Source organism: Stenella coeruleoalba, assembly GCF_951394435.1.
Source record: "Stenella coeruleoalba genome assembly, chromosome: 21".
NCBI lineage: Eukaryota > Metazoa > Chordata > Mammalia > Artiodactyla > Delphinidae > Stenella > Stenella coeruleoalba.
In genome coordinates this window covers 27,039,076-27,061,185 of record NC_137167.1, presented here as the reverse complement: position 1 = coordinate 27,061,185, position 22,110 = coordinate 27,039,076, and the positions used below count along the sequence as shown (strand labels likewise).

Sequence of the window (22,110 nt, the reverse complement as noted above, 5' to 3'; positions counted from 1 at the left end):
AAATATATCAGTCACTTAAGTATCAGGCTTAAATTCTAAAACTTGAGTAATGCAAGTCATCTTTATTTTTATTATTTTCTTAATTAAAAAAAAATTGGCCACTCTGTGCAGCATGCAGGATCTTAGTTCGCAGGCCACTGTTCAAACCCGTACCCCCTGCAGTGGAAGCACAGAAATTTAATCACTGGACCACCAGGGAAGTCCCACAAATCATCTTAATTTGACTTCGATTGAAGGAACTTTGTAGTGTAGCCAAGTACCTGCTTATTTAGTTTTATGTGAATCAATAGACTAACATAAAACTGTATTAAAATAAAGTCCAGTGCAGAAATAAAATAAATTCAAATATTTACTCTCAGAGGTATTTCTGAAATAGTTAACTTGACAGTATAAATCTTTTCAGTGTGCGAAAAATTTCTACATGATAAGTTTTGAACAACTTAAAATTAAATCAAAGGTAGGGGGGAAGTGATATAAGAATCAGGAGGATAAATTAGGAGGCTAGTTCAGTGATGTTGCTATGAGACACTCAAACTGAGAAAGTGGAGACAGAAAGAAATGGTGAAAGGAAGGTGGAAGAGGTAAAATTATATGGCTTGTTGATGAATGATGAAATGTATAAATGCATATATTTATAGTCTGTGGACTGTGACATAAGAAGGGGTAGGCACTGAGAAATCAACAACCTTGAAATGAAGTCTGGAATCCTTCTAAAGACTGACTGAATCAAGGTGGTCACTCTCACTGCCAGAAGAAAATTAAATCCTCCAAGAAGGAAGATAACAACACACATAGCTTCTATGATGGCATAACACAAAGTCTAGCATTCAACCAAAATGTCTAGAAATAACACTCAATGACCCAAAACCGAGAGACAGACAATACAAAAGGAAAAGGACATCTAGATATTATAGTTATCACTAAGGGACTTTGATAATTAACTATGATTTATATATTTAAGAATATAAATAAAATGATCAAGAATTTTGCCAGAAAAGTGGAATTCATAACAAACCAAATGAAAGTTTTAAGAATTAAAAAATACAACATCTGAAATAAAGAACTCAATAGATGTGGCTTGAACTGGAAGATAGATTAGTAGAAAATATTCAACCTGAAGCAGAAAAAAAATGTACAGAAAACATGTGTGTAATTGGTATTGAAGAAGAGAAAGAGAGAGAAAATGGGACATAACTAATCTTTGAAGACATTATCACCAAGAATTTTCCAATATTGACAACAGACATCAGGATAGAGATTCAAGAAATTCTACAAGACAGTAGGCATAATACAAGAAAAACCTCAGCCTGGCACATTATAATAAATCTTCTGAAAAACAGGACAAGGAAAGATCTTACAAGTAGTATAAACAAAGAAATGTTATTTTCAAAACGGCAAATATAAGTTCAATGGAAGTTTTCTCAATATAAAGTAAAAAAAAGTAAAAAGACAACAGAATGATATCTTTGAAGTCTTGGGGGAAAGAAACACGCTGTTAGCTTAAAGGGACAATTTTAAAAATTGACTAATCAAAAGAGAAAAAAAGAAAAATGAACTTTTATTAGTAATTATATTCTAAATAAAAGGATAAAATCTCTGATTAGATAAAAATAATATAAATAAAATAAGTAAATCAACAATAATGTAAAACAAGTATTTGATGCTTACATATACAAACATGAAATATTTATATACATAAAACAGTTGAAAGCAAAAGGCTAGAAAAAGATACTCCTTCTAAGGACTAACCAACAGAAGAAAGAATGGTATAGCTTTATAATTATAAGTCAAAGAAGACATTAATGCCAGACATTCATGCTTTGTGCCCTTTTTGGTATGTTACACTTCAATAAAATCTATGCATAGGGGAAAATAAAATCTCTCTTCAAACAAACAAATAGAACAACCAAACATAAGGGAACAGTCTTTCCAATGAAGACAGATCTTCAGAAAGAAGTACATTTTCATATTTCATGAGTGCACATCACTCACTGAAATACTTCCTTTTTTTCAATTTGTATGTAATACTGTGTGAGTTCCTTAACGTGTATTAGGCGTTGTTCATCTTCCTCTGAAGAACCGTGTACATTGTAGCGCCTCAGGTGAGAAGGTTGTGTTGATTCACAAATGATGTGATTGATAGGGCAAAGCATGTGCTCATATCCCTGAAACAACTTTGCTGAAAGCAAAGCTTCCTCTTTGATTAGAGGCATTTGTTTTGGTTGAATTGATTTTTTTCTTACACTTTTTCTCTTTCAACATGCTTTTCTGTCAGCACATTGACTTCAGTCAATGAATTGAGTGTTTCTTCTCACTGGCTGACAGCAGCTGCTGTGTGACTGTTTTTTTTTATTTTTAAACATCTTTATTGGAGTATAATTGTTTTACAATGGTGTGTTAGTTTCTGCTGTATAACAAAGTGAATCAGCTATACATATACATATATCCCCATACCTCCTCCCTCTTGCATCTCCCTCCCACCCTCCATATCCCACCGCTCTAGGTGGACACAAAGCACCGAGCTGATCTCCCTGTGCTATGTGGCTGCTTCCCACTAGCTATCTGTTTTACATTTGGTGGTGTATATATGTCCATGCCACTCTCTCACTTCATCCCAGCTTACCATTCCCCCTCCCCGTGTCCTCAAGTCCATTCTCTACGTCTGCGTCTTTATTCCTGTCCTGCCCATAGGTTCTTCAGAGCCATTTTTTTTCTTTAGATTCCATATATATGTGTTAGCATATGGTATTTGTTTTTCTCTTTCTGACTTACTTCCCTCTGTATGACAGACTCTAGGTCCATCCATCTCACTACAAATAACTCAATTTCATTTCTTTTTATGGCTGAGTAATATTCCATTGTATATATGTGTCACATCTTTATCCATTCATCTGTCAATGGACACTTAGGTTGCTTCCATGTCCTGGCTACTGTAAATAGAGCTGCAATCAACATTGTGGTACATGACTCTTTTTGAATTATGGTTTTCTCAGGGTATATGCCCAGTAGTGGGATTGCTGGGTCATATGGTAGTTCTATTTTTAGTTTTTTAAGGAAACTCCACACTGTTTTCCATAGTGGCTGTATCCATTTACATTCCGATGAACAGTGCAAGAGGGTTCCCTTTTCTCTACACCCTCTCCAGCATTTATTATTTGTAGATTTTTTGATGATGGCCATTCTGACTGGTATGAGGTGATACTTCATTGTACTTTTGATTTGCATTTCTCTAATGATTAGTTATGTTGAACCTCTTTTCATGTGCCTCTTGGCCAGCTGTATATCTTCCTTGGTGAAATGTCTGTTTAGGTTTTCTGCCCATTTTTTTAATTGAGTTGTTTTTTTTTTTTTTTTGATACTGAGCTGCATGAGCTGCTTGTATATTTTGGAGATGAATCCTTTGTCAGTTTCTTCATTTGCAAATATTTTCTCCCATTCTGAGGTTTGTCTTTTCGTCTTATTTGTGGTTTCCTTTGCTTTGCAAAAGCTTTTAAGTTTCATTAGCTCCCATTTGTTTATTTTTGTTTTTATTTCCATTTCTCTAGGAGGTGGGTAAAAAAGGATCTTGCTGTGATTTATGTCATAGAGTGTTCTGCCTATGTTTTCCTCTAAGAGTTTTATAGTGTCTGGCCTTACATTTAGGTCTCTAATCCATTTTGAATTTATTCTTGTTTATGGTGTGAGGGAGTTTTCTAATTTCATTCTTTTACATGTAGCTGTCCAGTTTTCCCAGCACCACTTATTGAAGAGGCTGTCTTTTCTCCATTGTATATTCTTGCCTCCTTTATCAAAGATAAGGTGACCATATGTGTGTGGGTTTGTCTCTGGGCTTTCTATCCTGTTCCATTGATCTGTATTTCTTTTTTTGTGCCAGTACCATACTGTCTTGATTACTGTAGCTTTGAGGTATAGTCAGAAGTCAGGGAGCCTGATTCCTCCAGCTCTGTTTTTCTTTCTCAAGATGGCTTTGGCTATTCGGGGCCTTTTGTGTTTCCATACAAATTGTGAAATTTTTGTTCTAGTTCTGTGAAGAATGTTATTGGTAGTTTGATAGGGATTGCATTGAATCTGAGGACTGCTTTGAGTAGTATAGTCATTTTCACAATATTGATTCTTCCAATCCAAGTACATGGTATATCTCTCCAACTGTTTGTATCATGTTTAGTTTCTTTCATCAGTGTCTTATAGTTTTCTGCATACAGGTCTTTTGTCTCCCTAGGTAGGTTTATTCCTAGGTATTTTATTCTTTTTGTTGCAGTGGTAAATGGGAGTGTTTCTTTAATTTCTCTTTCAGATTTTTCATCATTAGTGTATAGGAATGCAAGAGATTTCTGTGCATTAATTTTGTATCCTGCTGCTTTACCAGATTCATTGATTAGCTCTAGTAGTTTTCTGGTGGCATCTTTAGGATTCTCTATGTGAAGTATCATGTCATCTGCAAACAGTGACAGTTTTACTTCTTCTTTTCCAATTTGGATTCCTTTTATTTCTTTTTCTTCTCTGATTGCTGTGGCTAAAACTTCCAAAACTATGTTGAATAAGAGTGGTGAGAGTGGGCAACCTTGTCTTGTTCCTGATCTTAGTGGAAATACTTTCAGTTTTTCACCAGTGAGAATGATGTTGGCTGTGGTTTGTCATATATGGCCTTTATTATGTTGAGGTAAGTTCCCTCTATGCCCACTTTCTGACGGGTTTTAATCATTAATGCGTGCAGAATTTTGTCAAAAGCTTTTTCTGCATCTATTGAGATGATCATATTGTTTTTATCCTTCAATTTGTTAATATGGTTTATCACATTGATTGATTGCATATACCCCACTTGATCATGGTGTATGAACCTTTTAATGTGCTGTTGAATTCTGTTTGCTATTATTTTGTTCAGATTTTGCATCTATGTTCATCAGTAATATTGGCCTGTAGTTTTCGTTTTTTGTGACATCATGTATGGTTTTGGTATCAGAGTGATGGTGGCCTCATAGAATGAGTTTGGGAGTGTTCCTCCCTCTGCATAATTTTGCAAGTGTTTGAGAAGGATAGGTGTTAGCTCTTCTCTAAACTTTTTTTTTTTTTGCGGTACGTGGGCGTCTCACTGCCGTGGCCTCTCCCGCTGCGGAGCACAGGCTCCGGACGTGCAGGCCCAGCAACCATGGCTCATGGGCCAAGCCGCTCTGCGGCATGTGGGATCCCCCCAGACTGGGGCAGAAACCCACGTCCCATGCATCAGCAGGCAGACTCCCAACCACTGCACCGTCAGGGAAGCCCTTCTTCTCTAAACTTTTGATAGAATTCGCCTGTGAAGCCATCAGGTCCTGGGCTTTTGTTTGTTGGAAGATTTTAAATCACAGTTTCAATTTCAGTGCTTGTGGTTGGTCTGTTTATATTTTCTATTTCTTCTTGGTTCAGTCTTAGAAGATTGTGCTTTTCTAAGAATTTGTCCATTTCTTCCAGGTTGTCCATTTTATTGCCATATAGTTGCTTATAGTAATCTCTCATGATCCCTTGTATTTCTGCAGTGTAAGTTGCTACTTTTTCATTTCTAATTCTATTGATTTGAGTCTTCTCCCTTTTTTTCTTGCTGAGTCTGGCTAATGGTGTATCAATTTTGCTTATCTTCTTAAATAACCAGCTTTTAATTTTATTGATCTCTGCTATCGTTTCCTTCATTTCTTTTTCATTTATTTCTGTTCTGATTTTATGATTTCTTTCCTTCTGCTAACCTTGGTTTTTTTTGTTCTTTCTCTAATTGCTTTAGTTGTAAGTTTAGGTTGTTTATTTGAGATGTTTCTTGTTTCCTGAGGTAGGATTGTATTGCTATAAACTTCCCTTTTAGAACTGCTTTTGCTACATCCCGTAAGTTTGGGTTGTCGTGTTTTCATTGTCATTTGCTTGCAGGTATTTTTTGATTTCCTGTTTGATTTCTTCAGTGATCCCTCAGTTGTTTAGTAGTGTATTGTTTAGCCTCCACATGTTTGCATTTTTTACAGATTTTTTCCTGTAATTGATATCTAGTCTCATAGCGCTGTGGTCGGAAAAGATACTTGATACAATTTCAATATTCTTAAATTTACCAAAGCTTGATTTGTGACCCAAGATATGATCTATCCTGGAGAATGTTCCATGAGCACTTGAGAAGAAAGTATATTCTGTTGTTTTTGGATGGAATGTCCTATAAATATCAACTAAGTCCATCTTGTTTAATGTCATTTAAATCTTGTGTTTCCTTATTTATTTTAATTTTGGATGATCTGTCCATTGATGAAAGTGGGGTGTTAAAGTCCCCTACTATTTTTGTGTTACTGTCGATTTCCCCTTTTATGGCTGTTAGCACTTGCCTTATGTATTGAGGTGCTCCTATATTGGATGCATAAATATTTAAAATTGTTATATCTTTTTCTTTGATCAATCCCTTGATCATTATGTAGTGTCCTTCGTCTCTTGTAATAGTCTTTCTTTTAAAGTCTATTTTGTCTGATACAAGAATTGCTACTCCAGCCTTCTTTTGGTTTCCACTTGCATGGAATATCTTTTTCCATCCTCTCGCTTTCAGTCTGTATGTGTCCCTAGGTCTGAAGTGGGTCTCTTGTAGACAGTATATATACGGGTCTTGTTTTTGTATCCATTCAGCTATTCTATGTCTTTTGGTTGGAGCATTTAATCCATTTACATTTAAGGTAGTTATTGATATGTATGTTCCTATTACCATTTTCTTAATTGTTTTGGGTTTGTTATTGTAGGTCTTTTCCTTCTCTTGTGTTTCGTGCCTAGAGAAGTCACTTTAGCATTTGTTGTAAAGCTGGTTTGGTGGCACTGAATTCCTTTAGCTTTTGCTTGTCTGTAAAGGTTTTAATTTCTCTGTCAAATCTGAATGAGATCCTTGCTGGGTAGAGTAATCTTGGTTGTAGGTTTTTCCCTTTCATCACTCTAAATATGTCCTGCCACTCCCTTCTGGCTTGCAACATTTCTGCTGAAGGATCAGCTGTTAACCTTATGGGGATTCCCTTGTATGTTATTTGTTGCTTTTCCCTTGCTGCTTTTAATATTTTTTCTTTGTCTTTTATTTTTGATAGTTTGATTAGTATGTGTCTTGGCGTGTTTCTCCTTGGATTTATCCTGTATGGGACTCTCTGTGCTTCCTGGAGTTGATTGACTATTTCCTTTCCCATATTAGGGAAGTTTTCAACTATAATCTCTTCAAATATTTTCTCAGTCCCTTTCTTTTTCTTTTCTTCTCTGGGACCCCTATAATACGAGTGTTGGTGCATTTAATGTTTTCCCAGAGGTCTCTGAGACTATCCTCAATTCTTTTCATTCTTTTTTGTTTATTCTGCTCTGTGGTAGTTATTTCCACTATTTTATCTTCCAGGTCACTTATCCGTTCTTCTGCCTCAGTTATTCTGCTATTGATTCCTTTAGAGTATTGCTAATTCGATTTATTGTGTTGTTCATCATTGTTTGTTTGCTCTTTAGTTCTTCTAGGTCCTTGTTAAACATTTCTTCTAACTTTTCCATTCTATTTCCAAGGTTTTGGATCATCTTTACTATCATTACTCTGAATTCTTTTTCATGTAGACTATTTCCTCTTCATTTCTTTGGTGTGGTGGGTTTTTACCTTGATCCTTCATCTGCTGTGTGTTTCTCTGTCTTCTCATTTTGCTTAACTTACAGTGTTTAGAGTCTCCTTTTTGCTGGCTGCAGGTTCTTATTTTCCATTGCTTTTGGTGTCTGCCCCCAGTGGGTAAGGTTGGTTCAGTGGGTTGTGTAGGCTTCCTAGTGGAGGGGACTGATGCCCGGGTTCTGGTGGATGAGACTGGATCTTGTCTTTCTGGTGGACTGGACTGCATCCGGTGGTGTGTTTTGGGATGTCTGTATCTTATTATGGTTTTAGCCAGCCTCTCTGCTACTGGGTAGGGTTGTGTTCCTGCCTTGCTAGTTGTTTGGCATAGGGTGTCCAGCAGTGTAGCTTGCTGGTCATTGAGTGGAACTGGGTCTTAGTGTTGAGATGGAGATCTCTGGATGAGCTTTCGCCGTTTGATAATATGTGGAGCTGTGAGGTCTCTGGTAGACCAATGTCCTGAACTTGGCTCTCCCACCTCAGAGGCTCAGGCCTGACACCCGGCCGGAGCACCAAGACCCTGTCAGCTATGCGGCTTAGAAGAAAAGGGAGAAAATAAATAAATTAATTAATTAAATTAAATAGTTATTAAAATAAAAAATAAAACAATTATTAAAAATAGAAAAGTTTAAAAGTAATTTTAAAAAGGAAGAGGGAAAGAAGAGAGCAACCAAACCAAAAAAAGCAAACCCAATGATAACAAGCGCTAAAAACTATACATAAAACAAAACATGGACAGACCGAAACCTAGAACAAATGGTAGAAGTAAAGCTATACTGACAAAATCACACAAAGAAGCATACACATACACACTCACAAAAAAGAGAAAAAAAGGAAAAAATAATATATATATAAAAAGGAAGAGAGCAACCAAATAAATAAACAAATCTGCCAATGATAATAAGCTCTAAATAGTAAACTAAGATAAGCATAAAACCAGAAACAAATTTACATGCAGAAAGCAAACCCCAAATCTGCAGTTGTTCCCAAAGTCCACCACCTCACTTTTGGGATGATTTGTTTTCTATTCAGGTATGCCAGTGATGCAGGGTACAGCAAGTTGATTGTAGAGATTTAATCCACTGCTCCTGAGGCTTCTGGGAGAGATTTCCCTTTCTCTTCTTTGTTCGTGCAGCTCCTGGGGTTCAGCTTTGGATTTGGCCCCGCCTCTGCGTGTAGGTCGCCGGAGGGCGTCTGTTCTTTGTCTAGACAGGACGGGGTTAAAGGAGCAGCTCATTAGGGGTCTCTGGCTCACTCAGGCTAGGGGGAGCGAGGGGTATGGGATGCGGGGTGAGCCTGCGGCTGCAGATCCTGGTGTAACATTGCACCAGCCTGAGGCGCACCGTGTGTTCTCCCGGGGAAGTTGTCCCTGGATCACGGGACCGTGGCAGTGGCGGGCTGCACAAGCTCCCAGGAGGGGAGGTGTAGACAGTGACTTGTGCTCGCACACAGGCTACTTGGTGGCTGCAGCAGCAGCACCCAAAAAAATGGTTTCTTGCCTCTTCGGCATGGCAGCTCCATGCTTTTTCCAGGACCCCCTCCGGGCTAGCTGTGGGCACTAGCCCCCTTCAGGCTGTGTTCATGCAGCCAACCCCAGTCCTCTCCATGGGATCTGACCTCTGAAGCCCGATCCTCCGCTCCCAGCCCCGCCCGCCCTGGCGGGTGAGCAGACAAGCCTCTCGGGCTGGTGAGTGCTGGTCGGCACCGATCCTCTGTGCGGGAATCTCTCCGCTTTGCCCTCTGCACCCCTTTGGCTGCGCTCTCCTCTGCGGCTCCGAAGCTTTCCCCCTCCGCCACCTGCAGTCTCCGCCTGCGAAGGGGCTTCCTAGTGTGTGGAAACCTTTCCTCCTTCACAGCTCCCTCCCACTGGTGCAGGTCCTGTCCCTATCGTTTTGTCTCTGTTTATTCTTTTTTCTTTTGCCCTACCCAGGTATGTGGGGAGTTTCTTGCCTTTTGGGAGGTCTGAGGTCTTCTGCCAGCGTTCAGTAGGTGTTCTGTAGGAGTTGTTCCACATGTAGATGTATTTTTGATGTATTTGTGGGGAGGAAGGTGACCTCCATGTCTTACTCCTCCGCCATCTTGAAGGCCCCCCTGACTGTTTTGTTAATACACAATGAATGCTTCACTGAAAATTCCATTCGCTGTGACCTGGACTTTAATATGCAGCTGGAAAGTTCCATACATTTGCCAAATCTGTCTCTGCTGTGCATGCAGTTCTCCTTGTCAATATTCTTGTAATGTGTGCTTAACTTTGTTTTCCTGTGTGTGTGTGTGTGTGTGTGTATTTATATCCAAACTTTATTTAGAGTAGTTTTATATTCGGAGCAAAACTAAGAGGGAGATACAGAGATATACCCACTGCCTGCACACATGCCCAGCCTCCCAATTATTAATATCCCCCACCAAATGGTGCAACTTTTTCCCAAGGATGAACCTGTGTGGACACCTCATCATCACCCAAAGTTCGTGGTTTACATTAGGGTTCACTCTTGATGTTGCAGTCTATGGGTTTGGACAAATGTATAATGACGTGTATCCATCATTACAGTATCATACAAAGTATTTTCATTGCCCTAAAAATCCTCTGTGCTCCACCTATTCATCCCTCCCACTTCCCAACCTGTCAACCACTGATCTTTTTGCTGTTTCCATAGTTTCACCTTTTCTAGAATGTCCTAGGGTTGGAATCATCCTGTAGTGGCCTTTTCAGATTGTTTTCTTTCACTTAGTGCATTTACATTTCCTCCATGTCATTTCATGGCCTGATAGCTCATTTCCTTTCAGTGCTAAAGAAGTTTCCATCCTATGATATAATTTTTGTGGTAAAGGGACATGATAATTCCAGAGTGTGTAACCCAAGCATTACGTGAATGAACCAGAACTTTTCTTAGCTTAGACATGCTTTCCTATTAATGATGTGATGTTATATCACCGCACAGCAGTAAGGCACATAGGGTGACCAACCCTCCCAGTTTGTCCAGTGCTGCCCCAGTTTTAGCAGTCCTGACTGTCCTGCACCCAGAGAAGAACTTCAGTGTCAGATACATGGGAGGGTTGCTCACCCTAAGTCGATTTTTAAAATCAAAGATACAAATTCACAGCTATAATATAGAATAATTACTGTAAAAGGCCAAGATATTGTGATTCAAATATGAATATGAATTACAAATGGCTATAGATTCTTTAAAGGACGGTCTTGCTATCTTTATATATCTATATCTATGGCTTGTCTGTTTAAGCAGCAGGATTCCCCCCACGCCTTGAAGGTAAAAGTGGAGATATTTGGTGCCTTAAACAGTGGTTTTGACATTTCTTTTCTCTGCAGACTCACTGGATCCAGTGTTCCTGACCTTATTGTGAGTATGAGCAACCAGATGTGGCTACATCTACAGTCTGATGACAGCATTGCCTCGCCTGGATTTAAAGCTGTTTACCAAGGTATGGCCCGAACACACTTAGCAGCATTTAAAACCAGCTTTCCTGCAGAGGTCCAGAACCATTTTCTATGTGTTAGGTGTAAATAAAACTGACAAGTCAGAACAATGTTTAAAAATAAGGACTAATTATTTGCAACTTCTGTAATTAAAGTTCTACTTATAGCTTGTTTTTGCAAGGGAGAAACGTTAACTTCTCGAAAGCTTGGCTCGCCGTTACTGTGGCAAAACGAAGATTGAGATCAAGTATAAAATGTAAGCCAGGAAATGTGTTCACACTTGTCGATCTTGGCATTTTAGCTCTTCCCGAGGGAAGTTGTTTTGCTTATAACTAAGGGAAGCATTTTGAACAAAGTATGAATTTGAGTGGCATCAACTTGATGAAGTTTATTGTATACATCCTCAGGTACAAATGTGTGGGTTTCTAATGGAAGACAGGGAAATCTAGACAGAGTTGGAAAAAATCTACTAAGTACTTGTATAGGAGAAAAATAACCTTGCTTTGAGAGTTATGAGTTATGCTTGCTCTGGAGAAGAGAATGCTCCTTCAGGGAGGTTGGCTTCGTCTCAGAGTCATGAGATGATGAGTAGCCGCCACCGCAGTGAACAGTTTGCCGTGGTGAAGTAGCTGCTGTGTGGTGACCAGGGCCCCGGGCTCTGTGTCCTGCCTCTTCAAACAGCCTCACCAGACTGTTCCACCTATATTGTTTCCTCTGGAGCTCCTAGGAAACACATCTCTTAACCGGAGCATATTGATTGGTATTTCTTAAAACATTTTTTAATTATGAAAAACTTCAAAATGCAAACAGAAGTAGAAAGAATAATATAATGCACCTGAGATAACCTACATTTACAAACTTTTTTGCAAGACTCCCAGATAGTCTGCTGTTGACTCGAGTATTGACTGTACATGCGGGACACAGCTGCCCCATCCATGTGTTCCTCTAGATTGCCAGCCTCTGCTCAGCCCTGCCCTTCCTCAAGTGTCCTACATCTTTTGGGAAATCAATGATACTTCCTTCTATTAGACATTCCCAAAAGTTTCCAGGCTTACAGGCAAACCTTTATAAAATGACTACATCTTAAAAAAAATTAACTTCTCTCTTCCTATTCCCACCAAAAAAAAAGAAAACCCTGTCCCACTGCCACCCTCACAAAAACAAAATCAACAAACCGCTTACTGCTTCCACGTGTTCAGAGGTTTAGTTCACATAACCCCCTTCTTGTGCACTTTGGTTTTGAAGGTGACAGTGCAGCAGGCAGGCTAGCCCTCACCTGTCTTTCGGGGCACACCATGATCCATGAGTCAGTGTCTCTTGATCGCTAGAAACGGTAAAGAACTGAGAATGAAACAAGGTAGAAGGGGAATCTGAGACTGGAATATGAAGAATAAAAATGACCTTCATGATCTTCCATCTAGGGCACCTAGAATAGCTGTCAGGAAGCACATCTGTTTTAACTGGCAAAAACACACACACACAAGAACACACAGACCATTTAACTTTCGATCTGTGCTTTCATGTTCTCTATGTCAGTAATTAAATAGTTTTGACTCAAGAAACATTTAAGAAGGCTTGTGAGCATGCTAAATTCTTCTTTTGGGGTTATGCAAAAGCAAAATGGTGATGGATCACTGCTTGTATTTTCAGCTTAGACCCTTCGTATATTTGACTAAAAGAAATAAATTGTTCTCCTGTGCCCAAAGATGAAATGTGTCCCCAGATATGATACAATGAACTTACTAACACTAACAGTGTTTTATAAATTATTATATAAAACTACTTATATATGAAACTTAAAATATATATTTAAGCTGCCATTTTACATATACTGGCATACTTTCATTAAACCACAACTAATTTGAAGTGAATTTCAGTAAGATTGAAAAGGACATATTCGCATCTTGAATTCAAGTTATAGTCATGAGAAGTCTTTTCAGAATCATTTTATACTATCTTACAAATACCTTTGCTCTGATGGTTGATCAGAATTACCAGGACAATTTTAAACAGACAATTTTTTTTTTCACACACACACACTGTATTTTATTTTTACAAGAGATAAATAAACTGACACCAAGCATTGTAAATGGATGACCACAACAAAAGCAACAATGACTGCAATTACCACACACGAAACACACTCATACTATGTCATAATATTGACACTCAGTCCAGTAATCCTCCACTGTAACAGCTCCTTTACTTTTCAGTGAAAATTGATTTGTATATTTTTTGCCACTGAGTCCTTGTGGGATTTTTTTTTTTAATTCAAACACAAAGTCATAAAAATTATAATCATCCTCATCAGTTCACTCAGTCCCATGTAATTAATTTTTTTTCATCTTGATCTTTTGTTAGCACTTTTATGAATTCATCAGTTTTCCATTAGTGTTTTGAAAATGCTTTTTCATTCAGTTCAGCAGTATAGTCAGTTACCAGAAAAATGTACTTGTCCGAGTCTATTCCATGAATTCCTTGAAGATGAAACCCTTTTATAGGAACATTTTTGCAAAAGCATCAGAGTACACCCAGAACTGTCTGTAAATGACAAAAGACTTAAAAATGACCACGATTTTTAGATTTGATGAAAGTTCATAATAATGCAATTGACAAGGAAATTTAGTTATTTCTGAGATATACATTTTACGGTAATAACTAGAATTATGATTTATAACATTATACCAGAACGTATAAGATTTTTAGAAATTTCATGTAATGTCTGAAACATTTATATTAACATATTTCCATACAAATAACCCAAAGAAAGTTTAGTATTAGTTGTTTTGTTTGTTTGTTTGTATACTGCAGGTTCCTATTAGTCATCAATTTTATACACATCAGTTAATCCCAATCGCCCAATTCAGCACACCACCATCCCCACCGCTCTGCAGTTTCCTCCGCTTGGTGCCCATACGTTTGTTCTCTACATCTGTGTCTCGACTTCTACCCTGCAAACTGGTTCGTCTGTACCATTTTTCTAAGTTCCACATACATGCGTTAATATACGATATTTGTTTTTCTCTTTCTGACTTACTTCACTCTGTATGACAGTCTCTAGATCCATCCACGTCTCAACAAATGACCCAATTTCGTTCCTTTTTATGGCTGAGTAATATTCCATTGTATATATGTACCACATCTTCTTTATCCATTCATCTATCGATGGGCATTGCTTCCATGACCTGGCTATTGTAAATAGTGCTGCAGTGAACATTGGGATGCATGTGTCTATTTGAATTATGGTTTTCTCTGGGTATATGCCCAGTAGTGGGATTGCTGGATCATATGGTAATTCTATTTTTAGTTTTTTAAGGAACCTCCATAATGTTCCCCATTGTGGCTGTATCAATTTATAATCCCACCAACAGTGCAAGAGGGTTCCCTTTTCTCCACACCCTCTCCAGCATTTGTTGTTTGTAGATTTTCTGATGATGCCCATTCTAACTGGTGTGAGGTGATACCTCATTGAAGTTTTGATTTGCATTTCTCTAATAATTAGTGATATTGAGCAGCTTTTCATGTGCTTCTTGGCCATCTGTATGTCTTCTTTGGAGAAATGTCTATTTAGGTCTTCTGCCCATTTTTGGATTGGGTTTTTTTTTTTTTTAATATTGAGCTGCATGAGCTGTTTATATATTTTGGAGATTAATCCTTTGTCTGTTGATTTGCTTGCAAATATTTTCTCCCATTCTGAGGGTTGTTTTTTCGTCTTGTTAATGGTTTCCTTTGCTGTGCGAAAGTTTGAAGTTTCATTAGGTCCCACTTGTTTATTTTTGTTTTTATTTCCATTACTCTAGGAGGTGGATCAAAAAAGATCTTGCTGTGATTTATGTCACACAGTGTTCTTCCTATGTTTTACTCTAAGAGTTTTATAGTGTCTGGTCTTACATTTAGGTCTCGAATACTTTTTGAGTTTATTTTTGTGTATGGTGTTAGGGAGTGTTCTAATTTCATTCTTTTACATGTAGCTGTCTAGCTTTCCAAGCACCACTTATTGAAGAGACTGTGTTTTCTCCAATGTATATCTTTGCCTCCTTTGTCATAGATTAGCTGACCATAGGTACATGGGTTTATCTCTGGGCTTTCTATCTTGTTCCATTGATCTATGTTTCTGTTTTTGTGCCAGTAACGTATTGTCTTGATTACTGTAGCTTTGTAGTATAGTCTGAAATCAGGGAGTCTGATTCCTCCAGCTCCGTTTTTTTCCCTCAAGACTGTTTTGGCTATTCGGGGTCTTTTGTGTCTCCATACAAATTTTAAGATGATTTGTTCTAGTTCTGTAAAAAATGCCATTGGTAACTTGATAGGGATTGCATTGAATCTGTAGATTGCTTTGGGTAGTATAGTCATTTTCACAATATTGATTCTTCCAATCCAAGAACGTGGTATATCTCTCCATCTATTGGTATCATCTTTAATTTCTTTCATCAGTGTCTTATAGTTTTCTGCCTAAAGGTCTTTTGTCTCCCTAGGTAGATTTATTCCTAGATATTTTATTATTTTTGTTGCAGTGGTAAATGGGAGTGTATCCATAATTTCTCTTTCAGATTTTTCATCATTAGTGTATAGGAATGCAAGAGATTTCTGTGCATTAACTTTGTATGCAGCTTTACCAAATTCACTGATTAGCTCTAGTAGTTTTCTGGTGGCATTTTTAGGATTCTCTATGTATAGTATCATGTCATCTGCAAACAGTGACAATTTTACTTCTTCTTTTCCAATTTGGATTCCTTTTATTTCTTTTTCTTCTCTGATTGCCATGGCTAGGACTTCCAAAACTATGTTGAATAATACTGGTGAGAGTGGACATCCTTGTTTCGTTCCTGATCTTAGAGGAAATGCTTTCAGTTTTTCACCATTGAGAATGATGTTTGCTGTGGGTTTGTCGTATATGACCTTTATTATGTTGAAGTAGGTTCCTTCTATGCCCACTTTCTGGAGAGTTTTCATCATAAATGGGTGTTGAATTTTGTCAAAAGCTTTTTCTGCATCTATTGAGATGATCATATGGTTTTTATCCTTAAGTTTGTTAATATGGTGTATCACATTGATTGATTTGCATATATTGAAGAATCCTTGCATCCCTGGGATAAATCCCACTTGATCATGGTGTACGATCCTTTTAATGTGTTGTTGGATTCTGTTTGCTAGTATTTTGTTGAGGATTTTTGCATCTATATTCATCAGTGATATTGGTCTTTTTTTGTAGTATCTTTGTCTGGTTTTGGCATCAGGGTGATGGTGGCCTCATAGAATGAGTTTGGGAGTGTTCCTTCCTCTGCAATTTTTTGGAAGAGTTTGAGAAGGATGGGTGTTAGCTCTTCTCTAAATGTTTGAGAGAATTCACCTGTGAAGCCATCTGGTCCTAGACTTTTGTTTGTTGGAAGATTTTTAATCACAGTTTCAATTTCATTACTTGTGATTGGTCTGTTCATATTTTCTATTTCTTCCTGGTTCAGTCTTGGAAGGTTATACCTTTCTAAGAATTTGTCCATTTCTTCCAGGTTGTCCATTTTATTGGCATAGAGTTGCTTGTAGTAGTCTTTTAGGATGCTTTGTATTTCTGCAGTGTCTGTTGTAACTTCTCCTTTTTCATTCCTAATTTTATTGATTTGAGTCCTCTCCCTCTTTTTCTTGATGAGTCTGGCTAATGGTTTATCAATTTTGTTTATGTTCTCAAAGAACCAGCTTTTAATTTTATTGATCTTTGCTATTGTTTTCTTTGTTTCTATTTCATTTATTTCTGCTCTGATCTTTATGATTTCTTTCCTTTTTCTAACTTTGGGTTTCATTTGTTCTTCTTTCTCTAGTTCCTTTAGGTTTAAGTTTAGATTGTTTACTTGAGATTTTTCTTGTTCTCATTGTAATTTGGTTGTAGGTATTTTTTGATTTCCTCTTTGATTTCTTCAGTGATCTCTTGGTTATTTAGTAACGTATTGTTTAGCCTCCATGTGTTTGTGTTTTTTATGGTTTTTTCCCTGTTATTCATTTCTAATTTCATAGCATTGTGGTCAGAAAAGATGCTTGATATGATTTCAGTTTTCTTAAATTTACTGAAGCTTGATTTGTGACCCAAGATGTGATCTATCCTGGAGAATATTCCGTGTGCTCTTGAGAAGAAAGTGTAATCTGCTGTTTTGGATGGAATGTCCTATAAGTATCAATTAAATCTTTCTGGTCTATTGTGTCATTTAAAGCTTGTGTTTCCTTATTTATTTTCATTTTGGATGATCTGTCTAGTGGTGTAAGTGAGGTGTTAACGTCCCCCACTATTATTGTGTTACTGTTGATTTCCTCTTTTATAGCTGTTAGCAGTTGCCTTCTGTATTGAGGTGCTCCTATGTTGGGTGCATATGTATTTATAATTGTTATATCTTCTTCCTGGATTGATCCCTTGATCATTACATAGTGTCCTTCCTTGTCTCTTGTAACATTCTTTATTTTAAAGTCTATTTTATCTGATATGAGTATAGCTACTCCAGCTTTCTTTTGATTTCCATTTGCATGGAATATCTTTTTCCATCCCCTCATTTTCAGTCTATATGTGTCCCTAGGTCTGAAGTGGGTCTCATGTAGACAGCATATATACGGGTCTTGTTTTTGTATCCATTCAGCAAGCCTGTGTCTTTTGGTTGGAGCATTTAATCTATTCACGTTTAAGGTAATTATCGATATGTATGTTCCTATGACAATTTTCTTAATTTTTTGGGTTTGTTTTTGTAGATTCTTTTCTTCTCTTGTGTTTCCCACTTAGAGAAGTTCCTTTAGCATTTGTTGTAGAGCTGGTTTGGTGGTGCTGAATTCTCTTAGCTTTTGCTTGTCTGTAAAGCTTTTGATTTCTCCATCGAATCTGAATGAGATCCTTGCCTGGTAGAGGAATCTTGGTTGTAGATTCTTCCCTTTGATCAATTTAAGTATATCATGCCACTCCCTTCTGGCTTGTAGAGTTTCTGCTGAGAAATCAGCTGTTAACCTTATGGGAGTTCCCTTGTATGTTATTTTTCATTTTTTACTTGGTGATTTCAATAATTTTTCTTTGTCTTTAATTTTTTCCAATTTGATCACTATGTGTCTTAGCATGTTTCTCCTTGGGTTTATCCCGTATGGGACTCACTGCGCTTCCTGGACTTGGGTGGCTAGATCCTTTCCCATGTTAGGGAAGTTTTTGACTATAATGTCTTGAAGTATTTTCTCGGGTCCTTTGTCTCTCTCTTCTCCTTCTGGGACCCCTATAATGCGAATGTTGTTGGGTTTAATGTTGTCCCAGAGGTCTCTTAGGCTGTGTTCATTTCTTTTCATTCTTTTTTCTTTATTCCATTCCGCAGCAGTGAATTCCACCATTCTGTCTTCCAGGTCACTTATCCATTCTTCTGCCTCAGTTATTCTGTCTTCACTATCATTATTCTGAATTCTTTTTCTGAAAGGTTGCCTGTCTCCACTTCATTTAGTTGTTTTTCTGGGGTTTTGTGTTGTTCCTTCATCTGATACATAGTCCTCTGCCTTTTCATCTTGTCTATCTTTCTGTGAATGTGTTTTTTGTTCCACAGCCTGCAGGACTGTAGTTCTTCTTGCTTCTGCTGTCTGCCCTCTGGTGGATGAGGCTATCTAAGAGGCTTGTGTAAATTTCCTGATGGGAGGGACTGGTAAACAGACAATTTTTAAACAGAGAATTTTTACTGACACACACAAGATCTATTATTGGAAAGAAATGGCTCATGATAAACTATAATCTAAGAAAATTCAGAATAAAACATTAATATATGTTCCACATAACTTTTTTTAAAATTAATTTATTCATTTTTATTTTTGGCTGCTTTGGGTCTTTGTTGCTGTGCGCAGGCTTTCTCTAGTTGTGGTGAATGGTGGCTACTCTTTGTTGTGGTGCACGGGCTTCTCATTGAGGTGGCATTTCTTGTTGTGGAACACGGACCCTAGGCGCATAGGCTTCATTAGTTGTGGCATGCAGGCTCAGTAGTTGTGCCTCGCGGACTCTAGAGTGCAGGCTCAGTAGTTGTGGCGCATGGGCTTCATTGCTCTGTGGCAAGTGGGATCTTCCTGGACCAGGGATCGAACCCATGTCCCCTTCATTGGCAGGTGGATTCTTAACCACTGTGCCACTAGGGAAGTCCCCACATAACTACTTAAATTGTCGAAACTTTAGATACTTTCCTTAAGTTTCAAAATTCTAAGGAAGTAACAAATTTAAAAGAACAGTAATACAATAAAATTGGTGGTTATTTTTTTTGGATTATTTTACTGTAGGGGAACTGTTACTAAGAAAAATAATTTGTAAGTTATTGTTGGGAAAAATTAGGAAAGTGACATGGGAGGAGATGCAGTTGATTATTACCCTGTGGATATTGAAGACTTCTGCATCTATTAGCAATTTTGTTTCCGTGTTGCTAACGGTCTATATATGCATTTTCTTTGAATTCTCCTTCAGAGCAGTTTGTTAAATATCTTACTGATTTCTTCATTAATTACAGAGTTCATTGAAATCTTTGACATGACAGATGTGTGCATACATAAGTGAAAATGAAAGAAACATTAATCTGGAGAGCTGGGATTTTATTTTCTTCAGTTTTACTTTGTGAATTTGAATAAAGAAACAGTATGCTCTTGTCTTCCAAGTGTCCACTGTAGGGTAGTCAGGAGCTGGAAAAAAAGCAGCTAGTGGTTACTGCATACCAAGCCAATGAGGCAGGTAATTAAAAGCATCTCCCAATGTCAAAACAATAAAGATGGTAGGTGATGGTGTCATGAGTCCAACAGTGAAGGCAGCATAACAGGGCTACACCCTTGCCTTGTGGGATGAAGGATAATAGTCACAGCGTTGAAAAGTCCTGTGGTGACGAGGGGGCTCCACAGGAGTGTCCTTATATACAAAGTGTGAAAGACTCCTCCTTGCTGGAGACATGGGCTGCGATGGGGACTTCATGACTCTTTTTTAATAAGAAATGCTACGAGAAAAAATGGTATTTACATCCCATGCAAAGGTTAGGACTTGAATGCACAGATAATTGCTGAATACTTCTGACATTTGGGTTTTTAGAGTTGACCTTTAATTGAACTTCTACATGACTGTGCCTTATTTAAGAAAGCACAGCAGAGATATAATCCTTTCCACATGACCTGCACTGGCTACTGCTTTTGGTAGAATCTAAATGCATCCGTGAAATACCAGACACTTCCCAACAGGGCAAATGACAGTAAATTAAGTCATGCAGTTTGAAGATACATATCATACAGACTAGGATAAAGACTCGAGAGAGGAGCATCTTTCCTGGATTGAGGATCCTTAACTACTAAGGGATGTCAGTCTTCTCAGTTACAATACAAATGTTCTTCCAACTGTCCTGTTTCAGTTTGAAAGACCATACAGTATTCATTATAATCACATTTACTTCTAATCAGTAGTCTGTTAACAGTCTCGGTAGCCTATTAGTGGCTACAGCCTAAAATGTCATGGAAATGTGGATGGCTGTCAGTCCTTGAGAAACTGCCAGCTCAAAGCCATTTATTATTTTTGACAGAACAATATTCTGTAGTTAAAAAGATAATTAAAATGAGGACTAATATAAGATTTGAGAACTTTAAAAATTGAGAGAATATATCAAAAGAAGACATCCTATGGACCTAGAGATTATCATACTAAGTGAAGTAAGCCAGAGAAAGACAAATATCATGATATCACTTATATGTGGAATCTAAAAGGAAAAGATACAAATAAACTTATTTACAAAACAGAAGTAGAGTCACAGATGTGGAAAACAAACTTTTGGTTACCCAAAGGGAAAGGGGGAGGGAGAGATAAATTAGGAGATTGGGATTAACATATACACAATACTATGTGCAAAATAGATAAACAACAAAGACCTACTGCATAGCACATGGAACTATACTCAATATTTTATATGTTATATACATACATATAACTGAGTCACTGTGCTGTACACCTGAAACTAACATGACATTGTAAATCAACTATATGTCAATAAAGAAATAAAGTAAAATAAATAAATTAATTAATTTAAAAAAAGAAGACATTCTCGAAACTGTTATTTCCAGAGTGCTATATTAAGCTATCAATTGGAGATAAAATAAAAACCATTTTTGAAGGTGAGCATCAAATACATAAATAATTACACTATTTGATTGAAAATATTGTTGTGTATTGTATTATCAGAAAATATATACAGCTGCTACTTACACACGGTTTCACTTTCTAGGTTTTGATATCGCGTGATTTTAACTAACACCACTGTGATAGTTTAGCATACAGGCTCTGAAGCCAGAGTACCCAGGGTCCTCACTGGGCCACTTAGCTGGGCAAGCTGTTTAAACTCTCTGTGTGTCAGACTCCTCATTTTTTTAAAAAGGGAGAAAATAATAATGACACCAATTTCATTAGTATGTTGTAAAAATCAATTGACCTAAAATGTGGAAAGCACGTAGAGTGAGAAATGCTAACTATTATTTGCATACGCATTTTCCTCTTTTAATTTTGAGTTTATTCTACAAGTAAGAATTTTTTATTGCTTATAGTAAAATATGTAAGAATTGTAAGTGCCCTTTCCAGGTTACTTCCTCCAGGCAACAGCTCTCAACATTTCCTTGTGTGTCCTTCCAGAATTTTCAATACATACAACACCAAGCCTGAAGTGATGCTTTGTCTCTTGGCTTATAAACTCTAGATGAACTTTGATGGACAAGAAATGTCACACCATCTTATTTTAAAATCAATTTGAATTTCTTTCAGAGACTCCATCCTAACCACGAGGCAGTAAATTTAATCTTGGTTGTGACCAGAGGGGCCCCATGTCAGTCCTTTCATTCCTGTCCATCCCTATCTCACCAAGATGTTGAAAATCCCTGAGCATTGTGGGGATACAGAACGTTTGGGGGTCCTCAAAGCTTTGAGTCATGCTTGTTACTCTGACACTTTGGGCACAGTCGTCTCTCACAGAAGCTCCCCAGTGAGCCTTGCACTGGCAGCCTCCCCTCCCCAGGGGCACAGTGGTGTTGAAGCAGCCTCTTAGGGATGATGGGTCGGGAGAACTCT

At 37.6% G+C, this 22,110-nt stretch overlaps 1 protein-coding gene across 1 annotated transcript in view; it reads left to right on the top strand.

Annotated features, from left to right (window-relative positions):
• CSMD1 (CUB and Sushi multiple domains 1) overlaps positions 1–22,110 on the top strand; it is a gene marked incomplete at its 3' end in the record, with an annotated part of 609,346 nt that overhangs the window by 225,812 nt on the left and 361,424 nt on the right. Inside the window, exon 8 of the mRNA XM_079909493.1 lies at positions 10,938–11,050. Within this exon, the coding sequence (XP_079765619.1) occupies positions 10,938–11,050 (113 nt within the window). The remainder of the gene's footprint in view (positions 1–10,937; positions 11,051–22,110) is intronic.